The 14,257-nt window shown below is 42.6% G+C and overlaps 2 protein-coding genes across 2 annotated transcripts; one reads left to right on the plus strand and one right to left on the minus strand.

Moving 5' to 3' along the window:
* Positions 1-434: 434 nt before the first annotated feature.
* LOC311002517 (circularly permutated Ras protein 1-like) lies at positions 435-9,219 on the plus strand (the record flags this gene model as incomplete). Its single annotated transcript, XM_083993908.1, has 20 exons — positions 435-525; positions 1,233-1,484; positions 2,411-2,632; positions 2,754-2,888; positions 2,986-3,066; positions 3,172-3,245; positions 3,503-3,667; positions 3,760-3,801; positions 3,913-4,002; positions 4,272-4,423; positions 4,538-4,619; positions 5,134-5,264; positions 5,506-5,590; positions 5,697-5,803; positions 5,965-6,077; positions 7,545-7,662; positions 8,265-8,405; positions 8,818-8,911; positions 9,005-9,031; positions 9,130-9,219. The coding sequence occupies 20 exons, from the start codon at positions 435-437 to the stop codon at positions 9,217-9,219; spliced, it is 2,292 nt and encodes a 763-aa protein (XP_083850034.1).
* A 2,235-nt stretch (positions 9,220-11,454) lies between these two features.
* znf668 (zinc finger protein 668) lies at positions 11,455-14,226 on the minus strand (the record flags this gene model as incomplete). The annotated part of the gene is made up of 3 exons (XM_083993909.1): positions 14,116-14,226; positions 12,187-13,511; positions 11,455-12,009 (listed from the first exon to the last, which is right to left on the minus strand). Exons 2-3 carry the CDS (start codon positions 13,501-13,503, stop codon positions 11,455-11,457), a joined length of 1,872 nt encoding a protein of 623 aa, XP_083850035.1. The 5' UTR covers positions 13,504-13,511; positions 14,116-14,226.
* Between the last annotated feature and the right edge of the window lie 31 nt (positions 14,227-14,257).

Genomic DNA, 14,257 nt, shown 5'->3' on the forward strand with positions numbered 1-14,257 from the left:
AACCAGAGTCACACAACGTGAATAATCTCTTACTAAGCACCTCACCTCACAGCTCTGTCCACATACCACCGTACTACAGGACTATAAAAAGGTCTCAGAGAGAGAAACCTGTTGGACGAGATCTCTGAGAACCAAGTAATGAATGACAAGACGTCACACACTAGTTGAAACATTTCCTGGGAGACTAGGGAGGGTTTCATGTTCTTGGCTGTACTGTACAGTCAGCATTCAAAAGACTCCGCATGTGTAAGTACACCTTGTATATATGGCTGTTAATTGCAGAGAGATGTTGAGTGCTTTGTGGTTACTGTTTTTTAATGAGACACTGTATTTTAATCATGTGTTAAATACGTTAATGTCTACTCTTTAATGTCTTATTTGGTGTCATGTTTTGTTAGATAATGTCCTTTCTCTCTCAGACAGGCAGAATCACTATGGAGTTCGCCTGTGCGTTTGTTTATTTGCCACCAGCAGTGAGTCAGAAGGACGGCCAGCGATCTGGTGCCAATGTTATAAAACGCTCAGGTGTGATTTCCTTCTCTTGATACAGATTTTTGACACTAGCACTTGTTTAAACACTTGTCATATATCTTTTGCTATTTAGCCAGACTTTAATTTTTTCTGTGCAGCTTCACTCGAGGTAGACACCATAAAGTATTTCAGCTATCTAAACCATGAACAGTGAACATAACTTTCTACTGTCAGTCAAAGAACTCCTAAAACCCCCGAAACGACTTTTCTTTGACTCACCGGTTTGAAGAAATCCATCAAACAGACACAGAGCTTTCATTCCTCTACATCTATCACCAACTTATATCACCTGAAGTCAGACCCATTCTGTGGAAGGAGTCAAAAGGGAATCTGGGCAGTCATTAACAGAAATATTCCTATACATTTTTATAGAGATTGAGGGTGGGTGACAGTGTAAATGTAGCCACAGGTGGATTTTTCCTTGCGTCACAGCAGTCTGGGTTACTGGTTGGTTAAGTATCATTATCCATTATGCAATCAGTGACACCTATAACCTCCCCTGTCTATCTTAGAAGAGATATTCCTTTCAGATTCTCTGCTTTGCACGGTAAAAGCCATCTGCTGCCTGAGTCACATTTTCTTTACAGTACAAAGGTCATCACTGCACCAGTTGTTTTGTCTGGGATCACATGTCTTCTGCAAGAAACTGCTCAAAATCAACGGCTGATGTGGGTATTTTCTTTTTCTTTTCCGTGCCTTAGCTCTCCTCCCTCCCGCCAACCGAATTCGTCCAACCATTCCTCCCCCTCCTCCTCCAACAAACTCCACCGAGGCCAAATCACCACAACCCCAAATCTCAACCCCCAAGATCATTGAACAGTTGGAAAAGATCATATTAAAAAAGGTTGTGAAGCCGGATCCCTTCTATGAAAATGCAGAATTTCACAAAAACCTGGAGGCAGCTTCTTCCAGCAATACAACAGCTAAGCAGACGACAGCTTCTCGAAAGACAGGTACTGTGAATGTTGAATGTAATGTAATGTAGTAAATGTTTAACTGACTAAGTTAAGTTTCTCTATTTAAGTATTATCTGAAATACCATACACTTATATCTTAAAGGAGTACTTTGTCCTGAAATTCAGTGTTGCCCTCACGCTGGACTGATACTAATGTCTGCTTACACAGTAGGAGGGTTAGGGTTGAGCTGAGCTAGCAGCCATTATACATCACCTCAGTGCCTTACATAGCACTAACATTACTGTACATTCAGGCAAGTGGATTATACAGTTTGTTTCAAATCTAAATCGAGGATCAAAATACATCATGTATGTTACATAAATATGCATAATATGTGTGTTTCTTTACTATTTCATCATCACTCCAATTCCATCAATAAACCTGAGCTGATGTAGCTACACACAAAATCAAAAAAAAAAAAAATATATATATATATATATATATATATAAAATATATAAATATATCTCTGAACTCTATTAGTGACAAAATATAAATAAATATTATGAGGTAAACTGTTGTTATATCAGCATTCTTTCATCTGTGTTAACCCGTCAGCATATGCATTCATCTGGTACACCTGTGTACTTCACCTAAGGTTGTTGACAGACTATAAAATATTTCCAGTGGTTTGCAGAGTCCGTTACTTTACTTTAATGGACTTTAGCCAAAAAACAAAACAAAAGATGAAGATCAAAACTTTAAAGTAAAGAGTATTATATAGATACATATAGACACGCCAAAAACATCCATGACATTTAAGAGTAAATCCTCCTTTCAAGCTTATGGTTTGCTACAGGCGGTAATCACTGTGTTTGGTGGTCCGATGCACTTTAGCAGTGATTTCACTAAGCAGTTGCAGCCAAGAAGATGAGATGAGATGACTCATTCCTTTAACCATCTTTTTCTGTCTACTTAACCCAGCTCTCCTGCCACCACACATGAGACCTGCAACAAGCAGTCAGTCGCCTCCTGACGACCAGCCACTCGACAGCAGCCAGGCATTCACCTATGACCTGCCAGTCCCCGAGCCAGATTTAAATGCTCATCCCTGGGACCCAAACTACTCATACAGCGCACCAGAGGGCAGTGGGGCTGAGGGGAAGCTGCCAGCTAATACCAGCAACATGCCAATCCTGACACCACGTGAGCAGACATCTTTGTAGTTCCTTTTTGTGTTGGATTTTAATTTAACCATAGTGTCTGATCTGTTGCAGAGAAGAGACCGATCATACAAGTTTTTTCTTCTCTTATCTCAAATCTTTAGCCCCGGCCCTCCCTCCAAGACCTGCATTCATGACATCAATGCCAGATTACCTGGTGCTGTTACCCGCAAACCACCCGTCTTCTTCATCCTCTCAGAAATCACATTCAACCTCCTCACTGCCCCGATCGTCTACTGGTAAAGGTAAATACATCAGTCTCTGTCAAGCTGTTGATAAAAAAGACAGTATGACACAAAAGGATAATGTTGAATGCTGATGTTATTCCCACCTCAGGACCGGTGGATAAGGGGCCTCTTTCAGGGAATCCTAACGTGGTCCTTGTCAGTTTAGGGAAATTACTCTCAGAGGAAACTGGTCAGTTAAATTTTTATCATCACCATCAAACCTTCATTATCAGCCGTCCCATTGGATTTTCAGTCTTACTATCTCATGATGACAGTGATCTTTGCATATTTCCAGAGCAGCCCATACTAGGCGAACCTTCCCGCTGCTCCCAATGCAGCTCAGTGCTGGACTCCTGCTATGCCAATGTGGTAATTACATCTTTCATTTAACCTTTTACTGACACTGATAAGTAGTAACATGATAAAGTGCCATTGATTTCAAACGTTTGAATAACAGCCATAAAACTCCCTGTAATGACTATGGATATAAGACGCATGGAAGCAGTCAAGCCTAAGAACCATTGATCACAACATAATAAAACAATAAATAACTGGCTTTGGTGTGATTTATTCAGACTGGTTTGGTCTTACTGTTTCTCAATAACTCTCCTTACACTGGGCTGCAGGTTCGTGTGTGTCACTTCTGTCAGCCCCAGGATTCAACCAGTCCTCCCAGTTTCCCACTCAGTGCTCTCTTTGCGGTCAACCCTGAAGAAAAGCCCCTGTCTGCTGCCGAGGCTCTGCTGCTCTTCTGCATCGACACCTCAGGCTCCATGAGCATCACCTCCCAGGTAAAAAACACACAACATTAATCTTATAACTCTTACCAGAAATTCACAAACACAGTTTAGGATGATGCAACTGATCACTCTGTTGTTTAAAGGTGCTGGAGGGAGAGCAGTTTGTCCACAGATCTCGTCTCCAAGTGAGTTTTTGTCGTATTCACGTGCCCTTATAAGTTTGTGACACTGAGAATGAGCTATTGATTATGCTGCCAAGATGCCATTGGTGGTAAATATTGATTTATTTAAACCAGTTTGTTCAAGAAGCCGTGGTGCAGTGTGTTCAGAGACTAAGTGAACAGCAACCGAATACAAGAGCGGGGCTCATCTCCTTCAGCAGTCAGGTACTTTCATGATCTAATAGACAGCACTGAACTATTTTTTATGTTGTTGTAGATATATTTCTCCCTCTCTCTGTTCTCACTTCCATGTATTGTTCTAAATCACCACATCTTTTTTTTTTTTTTGCCTTTTATTGGATATCAGGATATTAGAATTTCTTTTTCATTGCCTTGTCATTCAGCATCATTGTTATCTCCCTGAAAAATCCTGCATGAATAAAACGTTTTATTGCTGCTGTTTTTTCTTTACCCCCTGATGATTGCATTGCCAGGTTACATTGCATGGGAATGAGAATTTCACATCGCAGTTTGTGAGCGGTTCTGATTTGACTGACAGAAACTATCTGAAGAGGGCTGCAGCCAGCTTCCCCAGCCCACCTCCACTCTCACAGACCAAGGACAACCTACAGAGACAGGTTATGGGGTAGGAAGAAAAAAACATTGATTGCATTAATTGTATGGTATATAATAGATGTTGCATGTTTAGATTACAAACTTATTCTCTCCTTGTGTGCTTTTTTTTTATTTTTTTTTTAAGATTATCTGATGGTGGGACCACAGCTCTGGGTCCAGCCGCTCTCCTGGCAGTTGCAATGGCCTCCAGACACCCAGGGTCCAAAGCAAGTTTGGCCTTTCAGTCTTATTAACAGGGCCATACCAGTGTATTTGTATGTCTTAGTTCATATAAACAGTAGTTGACATACACACCACAAATGACTGTATTAAGTGGACATTTAACAATCTTTAGATGTCTTAATTTGGCAAAGTTTGTAAAGTCTTTACCATGTGTCCAGCTATAAACATTTACTGAAAAGGAGCCAGGAATAAAACACAGTCACTTGGGCTCAACATTTCTGCTTCCATCACTGTTCAACAGAAAAGTAAAGACATTTTATATTTCTTTTACTCATAAGGTCCACATCCTTCACTTCCATTAATTTTAGCACTGGTTGAGCTTAAAGCTTCCTTCGTTCTTATCTGGACTATATGGGCTGTGATGCAAACCTCATATGAATTTTCACAAACATGCAAAAACACTGGTGTGGTCCTGAAGCGATTCTGTGTCACTTTTCCATTCTTCTATTTTATAAAAACAAAACAATCCTGATCTATCTATCCCTACTGATCTCAAAGGTGATTATCTGTACAGATGGGAAGGCCAACACAGAGTTAGGAAACCTGGAGGTGGAGGATAATGATGCTCGCACCCTCCTCTCATCCACCATCTTCTACCAAGAGCTGGGGGAGTATGCTGCTAATCAGGGGTTGGTACCACTCTCCAAATCAATGTCGAGAATGGCTTTAAATATATTATACTGCTAAACAGACAATGAGTGAACATACAAGTGAAGCCATTTACATATCTGAGGTACTGCTGCTCCTTTGATGTCAGTAATACTAGTACTTAAAATACTAATAAGGGTGCAGTGGAAGATGTAGGGTGACTGCTGTTGCTCAGCTACATTAATTATGATGAATATCATGCTGAAATCTTTCTCCCATTAGTGTGACGATGTCCGTGCTGTCCATAGAGGGAACAGACTGCCGGCTGGATGAACTAGGAAGACTCGCCGATCGCACTGGAGGGAACGTAAGAGACCGAGCGAGGCCGTGTTGCATATGATTTGTTGTAACCAGTTGTTCGTCAAATCTTGCATATTTTATGACATCTGGGTGTTATGTCTCTTGTCCTTTAGGTGGTAATAGCAAGTCCAAACAGGCTGCACCCAGAGTTTGAACAGATCATTGAGAACAGGACTATAGCTACACACTGTACTGTCACATTACTGCTGCCCAAATCACTGTAAGAGCTGCACTCCATGTCATATACCTACCCTAAATACTTGTGTTACTGAATGCTGCATGAAGTGGTTGAGATTGATGGCACATGAAAGGATTTGAAGCACTTTAAATTGCATTATTAACAAGACCCACGGGTTTGACTGATGTCCTTCTTCTCTGCAGGCATATGAGAGGAGAGAGGGAGGTTGGGCACAAAGCGACCAGAGAGGTGGGGAACGTGGCCCCGGATTCAGAGATCACCTTCCAGTTCGGAGCCAATGAATATGACACAGATGGTGAGAAAAAAAATGCTGTGTCTCTAATCACAGACTGTCAGGGATGGAGGGTTTTTAACTGTGCAAATTGCAGTTGCAGATTAGCTGCTTTTCACAGGATTATCACAAGTCATGGTCGGCTGTTGTTGGTAACCAATTAAATCACAAATGTGAGATCAGAGCAAATTAGACAACAACACTGCGAAGCGCAGGCCCAACAAAACTGGATTGACAAAGATGCAACAATGGGCCAAGTAAAAGGGACTACAAGGAGTTTCGGAAAGCGAAATGTTTTCACACTATGAGCGTCCATGCGCACGGTGAAATACTTGGACCAGCGCAAGATGGATTGTTGTTTTCATTAATCAAGAATGAAAGTCGGAGGTTTGAAGACGATCAAATACCGTCGAATTTCTAGGACTAGAACTAGGAAATGCTGGGCGAGTCGACCACTAAATAATAATATCAAAATAACTATAAAGACAAAACGATATATTTATTGAAAATTGACCCATTAACAAGTGTTGGTAACGTAGATTCATCCACATTAATATGAGACTTTTTTATAACCAAAAGCAAACTCCTCTGGGTCTCTTTAAAAATTGCTAGAATCTATGTTTTGCCACTTCCAGTCAGTTTGATGGGATTATGTCCATCTGGATACACTACTAATCTCTTAATATTAATTTTAAAAAACTGTTGGTAAGAAATAACTTCCATTACAACTCTAGTAGCCTACCTCCTGATCCAGCAATGTCCCAAATAGCTTAACAGCAACTTGATAATAATAAAATTTTGCACCGGCCTCTCATCCTCCTTAGGGGAGCGACATTAATGACTCCGACCCATAGCTCCAACCTCTTACTCATGAAATAACTATCGGATAGTTTGTCATTAATTTTGCTACGGGTGCCTGGAGGGTCATTTGTGATCTGCTGCTATCATCTGCTTCCAATTTGAACAATCCTTTGAATCATGACCAGATATCTGAGAAATGAACGGCATTCCCATCAGCCCCTGCTGTATAATGTTTAGTGCTTCTCTGAGACTGAGCACCTGGTAAACATTTCTAAAGGGCAGCCTTGTCTCTGACTATCTTAACATGCAGATGTGAGCATTTAGCTCAAAACCCTGCTGTGACCAAAATACAGAGTAGCTGCAAACTATTAATTGTTGCACTTCTTTCTTATTTATACTGGGCATTTGCACATTGAATTAATTCTGCAGCAATTCAACCTGTAATTGGAAAACACTGAGCACTTGGCAGAGGGAAGTGGCCCATATTTTCACTGAAGGACATCATGTTGATCAGTCTGACTGACACCTCATTCAGGCCAGAGCACTGTAAAGCACTTGCATTTGTGAATTTTAGTTTAGCTCCTACAAATTAAACAGGACTGTGCTATATTTAGCATGATCAAAAAGCAGCACATGTTTTTTTTTCTCTCTCTCGATCCATATTTGTATTGTCCCTGTGCTTCTCCTCAGTGCCAGCACCGGCCCCTGGCAGTCGCGTGCCCATCCAGCTGCAGATCAGGTACCGGCAGAGGAACGGACAGACAATGCTCAGGGTGATAACTGCAGAGCGAAATGTTACTGATGACAGGTGATCATGATGTTTCCATAATCACTGCGCTTCACTCACTTGCATTTTCAAGATAGCATCTCTCTCTCTCTCTCTCTCTCACACTCACACACACACACACACACACACACACACACACACACACACACACACACACACACACACACACACACACAGACACATAGCACTGGGCTATCTTAATGCTTGTGGCTTCCTTGTGAGCTTTTACAAGTCATTATCATGTGAAATCTCTCATCAACGAGGCGTTCTCTCCTTCAGGACAACAGTTGATTACATGTATTATTTTCTGGCAATCTCAGTGAACCTTTAAGCAAAGCAGTTTTGAAAATCCAAGGAGACTGTTGCTGAGATACAGGGGCGTTCACATCATGCAGAAATGATCGCACCATGTGAATAAAATTTTTCATCCATTCTAACGTTTAGTCACAATAAACCTCTCAGCCCACCCCGCCTGCTTCATATACACAATGAAGGTCGCGCATTTCATTGTCAGAGCGGCTAAAATAGCCTCTGTGTGTATTTGCATGGTAATATAATGGCAAGCCTGAAGGTGTAAATGTTGAGAAGCACTCTTGTGATAAAAGTGTGACCCTCCCTTTCAGCTCGACAGCCCTATCCTCTCTGTCTCTGGCCATCATTCAGCTCAACTCATCACAGGCCAGCGCCGCTCTGGCTGTCAGAGGCCGCTTCCTCGACGCCAGGAGGGAGGGAGAGCTGCAGAGGAAGCTGATCGAGAGAGCAATGTGAGTTACAGAAGGGATGGAGGAAACTCTGACTGCGTCAGTGCGTGGGCAACACGTAGAAAGAGAGCCAAATTATGGTGTAGTCCGATAACTGGATTTGAATGGGGGCTGATATATCTATATTCAGCACATAGAGGAGAAAAAAAAGGACAAAAAAAATAATAATAATACATTTATTTTATAAATGAAACAAACAAGGTCAAGCAATTAGATGATGGACCCAACTTTTGTTGATGTTTCTGTGATTATCATTTTATTATTACATTTTTTAACTCTAGATTGGGGCTTTGAATTAGATTGCTTTCTATTTTATGTCATTAAAAGTGACACTGAAAGTGTCTTTGGATAGTGCTATTTGTTAGTTACACAGTGTTTTCAGGCCAGGCAGGTAATGCACTGTCTTTGTTTGCAGTGAACACAATCACAGTGCACAGGACAAAGAGACGTACCAAGAATGGGTTGAAGCCATGGCTCCAATATATGACCACATGCATAAATTAACACGGGTGAGTTTGTAGCACTGTAGGTTTCTGGGATTTCATGTCTCACATTGGTTCAAATCACCACATTTAATCTTTCTTTTTTCTTTTTTTTTCCAGAGAAAATCTGTTATTTCAGACTCACAGGTAACATTATGCCTTGTCCTTATAATGTCCTCATACTGCTTTGTGCTGGAAAACTACATTACCCACTGATGATTCTTTGGTTCTTCTCCTCCCACCAGTCTCTAACAGATGCCGGTGCAGCTCTGTTTTACGCCATGAAGCACAGCAACAGGAAGTCCGTCTCACTGAAGAATAAACACAAAGTGTAGCCAACTGTCAGCCTCCACATTCAACCTCAATGGAAACAACTCAAGTCGTGAATGACAAATTATAAATCCTGCATTTTAACTTTGATTATCTGGCTGAAGAAATATCCTTCAAATATTTCACAATGTAAATAATGTATTACTGTATATCAGCTGAAACTACGGATCTGTGTCATAAAGAAACTTATTTCTCAGTGAAGCATTAAGTGATTCTTTCCTCTGATATATGTAAAACTGCTGAGTCAGTGTATACAGTGTACATGCAGTGGATTTGATACCTTCCCTGTGGCAGAGTTTGACCAAAACAGGAAAAACCAGACTGAGAAACACATCATACAAGTCGCTACCAGGTCTTTGGGTGTTTGCAAAATACGCCTCACAACAGATTTAAACTGCAGCACAGGACTCAAAACAGTTCTACTGATTGTGAGTATGTAATTACTTTTTAATTGATATAATTTGTTTGTAGCAAACTTTGGATGCAAAATAAGTTATCACACAAGAGCACCAAAGCAGTGTTGTACATATTTTAACTAACAGTCAATAAGGGTTCATATATTAGCCAATATTTATATAGTGAACAATGGAGTACAGACAACATAGAGATGGAACAAACAATAATCATGGCTGAAATGAAAGCCAGAGCATAAATAGACATGTGTTTCTCTGGGGCGGCCCCCACAACATAAACATGAAAGTCAGAGCAGATGTCTGTCGAACATTTGTATGGACCAGGAAAGCAGAACAAAAACAAGATTAAGCCAGAATGCACAGAGCGATGCCGAACAGGTACAAGCCAACAGTGCCTTTGTCTCCATGGAGATGCATGACCACCATGGACACAACCTGGGCCTCCCTTTTTCCCAGAACCTCAAGGACAATACCTTCATCTGGGGGCTCCCCCTCTGGGCTATAGAGGTGAGGCAGGAGTCAGTGTAGTGGATGCACAGGAAGCCAAACCACAGGGGGCAGCAGTTGGTGGTGGTGGCGTTTAGTCCTGCCTGCAGGGTGGGGACGCTCCTACCACTGCCGTCGTCACTCCTGGCCCATTCTGGGAATTTCATGCTGGGGAGGTTGGGACAAATGAGTAAATAGTAAATTTGTAATCATATCTGAAGACTATAGATTCCCTAATTGGTTTATGTAAATAAATGTTTATAGTCCAAATCGATACAATTAAGGAAAAAAGCTAAGCTTTTTTTCTTCTTCTAAAGTTAACAAAATAAACAGATTTGAGCAGGACTTAGTCATTTTTTCTCCCCTTCTCTATTCATGATTACATGAGCACATTTAAATCTGTTTATGTTTCATTTTTTCTTCTTTGTTAAGTAAAAGATTTGTTTTAATAGGTTACAGTCCTATAATTCACAGTAATTTAACAAAAAAAAATGCAGCTGTGTTTGAATGCATTTTTGAGGTCATTTTTGATGTGCTTCTATATAGAAGCATCAATAGAAATGAAATGTCACAGATAAAAGAGCGAACCTGTAGGAGCTGCAGCCCTCTAATGGAAAACTGCCACACTCGCTTTGCATTTATTTGTGCAAGAAAGAAATGTCACCGTCGTCACTATATGTGCTAGAGTTTCATGCCATGTGCTCACTTAATATTACTGTAATTGTTTAAGACATGTCTCCCTTCAACAATAAAACTGCTCATGTAAAAGCAATGCTGCACAGACACTGAAGTATAAAAACAAGTCAGTTTGCAGACAAATATACAGAAACATCAATACTCTACACAGTACACTTTTTTTTTTATTGGTATAAAAAAAATGAATACCGCCAATAAAACATTTTGGAATCCCACGCTTTTAACTTAACATTTTTTATATTAGATGACAGTAATTACAAATATTTATACAATAAAACAGTTCCAATATATTACGATGTAAATTCACTGAATGCAAAGAATTCAAGACGAGCTATAATCAAAAATGTAGTATAAAAAACATGGTTACTAGAAATTACAACAGTATTAAGTGAGATTTTACAGTGATCATGTTTGCAACACCACTTTTTATGAGATTACAACAGATAAGACAGTTCCATAATAGGTTAAGTATGTGTACATGAAAACATACAAATATAGCAATACAAAACAGTGACAAAGCAGTTACAATTCATATGTAGGAGACTCTATTTTGAAGTTTTTGAAGGAAGTTAGATAAGTATATGGGAGAAATAAGACCGATCACTGAAAAAGATTTAAGGCCACTGGCTTAACATAAAGAAAAGTTTAGTGTCCCTCTTCTTTGACTAAATACTCTGGCAGAGACTGAAAAGCAGTGACGGGCACAGTCACTGGAACCGTCAGGGATATGGCGCTGGATTCAACAGTGGAGGGGGAAACCTCGCTGGGGGGCTGCGGAGAGGGCAGTGGGTCTGTGTAGATGATGTTTAAGTCACTGATTTGTACAGCCGGAGACACGTCTGTGTGAGTCCGTAAGTGCTTGCGAAGGTAGGCGGCAAACAGAAAGGCTTTGCCACAGTGGGGGCAGCTGTGAGGTTTGTTGGTGGAATGGATCTTCTGGTGTTTACGCAGTCCGGATTTGTTGAGGAAGCCTTTGCCGCAGCTGTTGCAGACATGAGGCCTCGGTTTGGGATGCTGCTTCTCATGCTCCTGTAAGTCTGCCAGCTGTGCAAACTCTTCCTGGCAGGTTTCACAGACGTGCAAACCCAGTGGTACAATCTTAGTAACAGTTGGAGGAGTGGAGTCAATGGAGTGAAGATTTTCGTGGGACTGAACTTCATCCCAGGTTCCAAATGTAGCATCGCAGTGCGTACAGGAGAACTGTGGGAGAGTTGTGTGGGAAGTAAAGCCTGAAGCTGACCCTGCCCCTGCCCCTGCCTCTTGTTGTTCTTGTTCTTGTTGTGGTGGTGGTGGTTGTTGTTGTGGCTGCTGCTGCTGCTGCTGCTCCGAGTGCTCAGCTAGGTGAGTTCTCTCATGTTTGCGCAGGCTCGACGATACAACAAACGACTTCAGACACTCCTCGCATTTGAAAGGCCGCTCTCCAGAGTGCACACGCCGGTGCTTGTTGAGGCTGGAGCGCTCGGCAAATGACTTGTCACACTCGGTGCATGAAAAGGGCCGCAGTCCTGTGTGGACAAGCATGTGGCGCCGCAGGTCCCAGGACGCTACAAACGCCTTGTCACAGCTCTGGCATTTGTAAGGACGCTCTCCAGAGTGAACGCGTTCATGCACGGCCAGATCAGCCGGCTGCCTGAACCTCTTGGAGCACTTGTCGCAGGGGTAGGGCTTGAAACCCTGGTGGGCTCGCTGGTGCCGGCGGAAACTGGACGGGTCGGAAAACATCTTGCCGCACTGTGGACAGAGGAACGGCTTCTCGCCCGAGTGAGTGCGGAGATGGGACTGGTAGGAGGACAGCTGGGTGAAGCCTTTGCCACACTGCTCACACTGGTAGGGTTTATTCTGGGAGTGGATGCGCTGGTGGCAGGCCAGAGAGGAGGAGCGGGAGAAGGCTTTGCCACAGTCCGAGCACAGGTATGGCTTTTCCCCAGTGTGGGAGCGCTCGTGGTTCTTCAGGTCCTTCAGCTCCGTGTACGTTTTCCCGCACTCAGCGCAGGCATAAGGCCGATGACCCTGGTGGTTCCTTCTGTGTTTTCTGAACACGGAGGGATCGGCAAAGCTCTTCCCGCACTCGCCACAGAAATATGGCTTTTCCCCTGTGTGAGAGCGCATGTGCACCTTCAGTTTGGACAAGGTGGGGTAGCTCTTAGAGCATTGGGGGCAGGAGTAAGGACGCTCTCCGCTGTGCTGTGTCATATGGATCCTCAGGCATATAGCCTGCATGAAGGCCTTACCACAGTCAGTGCATATGAAAGGTTTCTCCCCCGTGTGAGAGCGGCTGTGGTTGCGAAGCTCTGTTGGCGTCTTATAAGCCTTGTGACAGTCGGGACACTGAAAGGGGCGCTGGGCTGAGTGAGTGCGCTCGTGCTTTGAGAGCTGAGCTTTGCTGGAGAACGTCTTGGTACACTGGGAACACGAGTGCTGCTGCTGCTGCTTCTGCTGCTTCTGCTGCTGCGGCTGCTGACGCTCCTTTACATGTGTAGAGAGCTTGTGGCTCCGCAGAGCTGACAGGCTCTTGAAAGTCTCTGCGCAGGTGGAGCATAAGTAGGAAGGTTTGGCTTTCGGAGGTCTCCCCCTGCCTCGCTTTTTTGCAGGCTGATCCTTCATCACCTCTTTCTTCGGCTGGCCCTCTTCATCCTTCACAGGAGGGGTGTATTGCTCTGTAAGAGGTGCGCTGGCAGGCTGAGGAGAAGCCATCTTTATATCTGCAAAAACATGATATAAAATGACTTTGTGGTTATTATCCAAATAAATATAATTAGCAGAACAAGGCTATAAGATAGATCAGAAATCAGAGATCAGAGATCAGGGTAAAGTCCTGTAATTATTTTCAATTATATGAGCAGATCGTCAGTGACAGTGGCTGATGGTGGACTATAGAAAAAAAATCCGTATAATCACATAATAACAGAAATATGTGGGTGTGCTTTCAATCACAAAATGGCTGGCATTAGGACCTCAGGGACAATAAGCTAACCGCTTTGATGCCAGAGGAAGTTGGCGATGCAATGACAGAGATCAGTGAGTATGAATGACTGCCGTCAGGCCGACCGGAGACCAGGCACAGAAAGATCACAAGTCAGTGATGGTGTTAACAACCCGACACGATATGTACGTATTGCTACTTTAGCTAGCTCACTCGCTAAACATTTTTTGTACTAACTCAAAATGGCTGGCTTTAGGACCGGCTGCAGCAATTCATTTGACAGTGTCATCATCACCATGACCGTCATTACATGGGGTGGATTTCGCTAACGTTAGCTGGCTGCACGTCGTAAGAAATATAAGATAAAGGACCGGGTTTCTTACCTGAATCAGGGCATTGGATGTTGGTCGATAATTCCCGGAAAATGTCTGGTACGAGACAGCAGCATTTGCTGAGACACACAGTGATTGCTGTTGTTGACTGGCTGCAGGATGGGGGGACGGCTCTAGGACCATGATGACGACA

The sequence above is a fragment of the Trachurus trachurus genome (genome assembly GCF_905171665.1).
Source record: "Trachurus trachurus genome assembly, chromosome: 19".
NCBI classification, from domain to species: domain Eukaryota; kingdom Metazoa; phylum Chordata; class Actinopteri; order Carangiformes; family Carangidae; genus Trachurus; species Trachurus trachurus.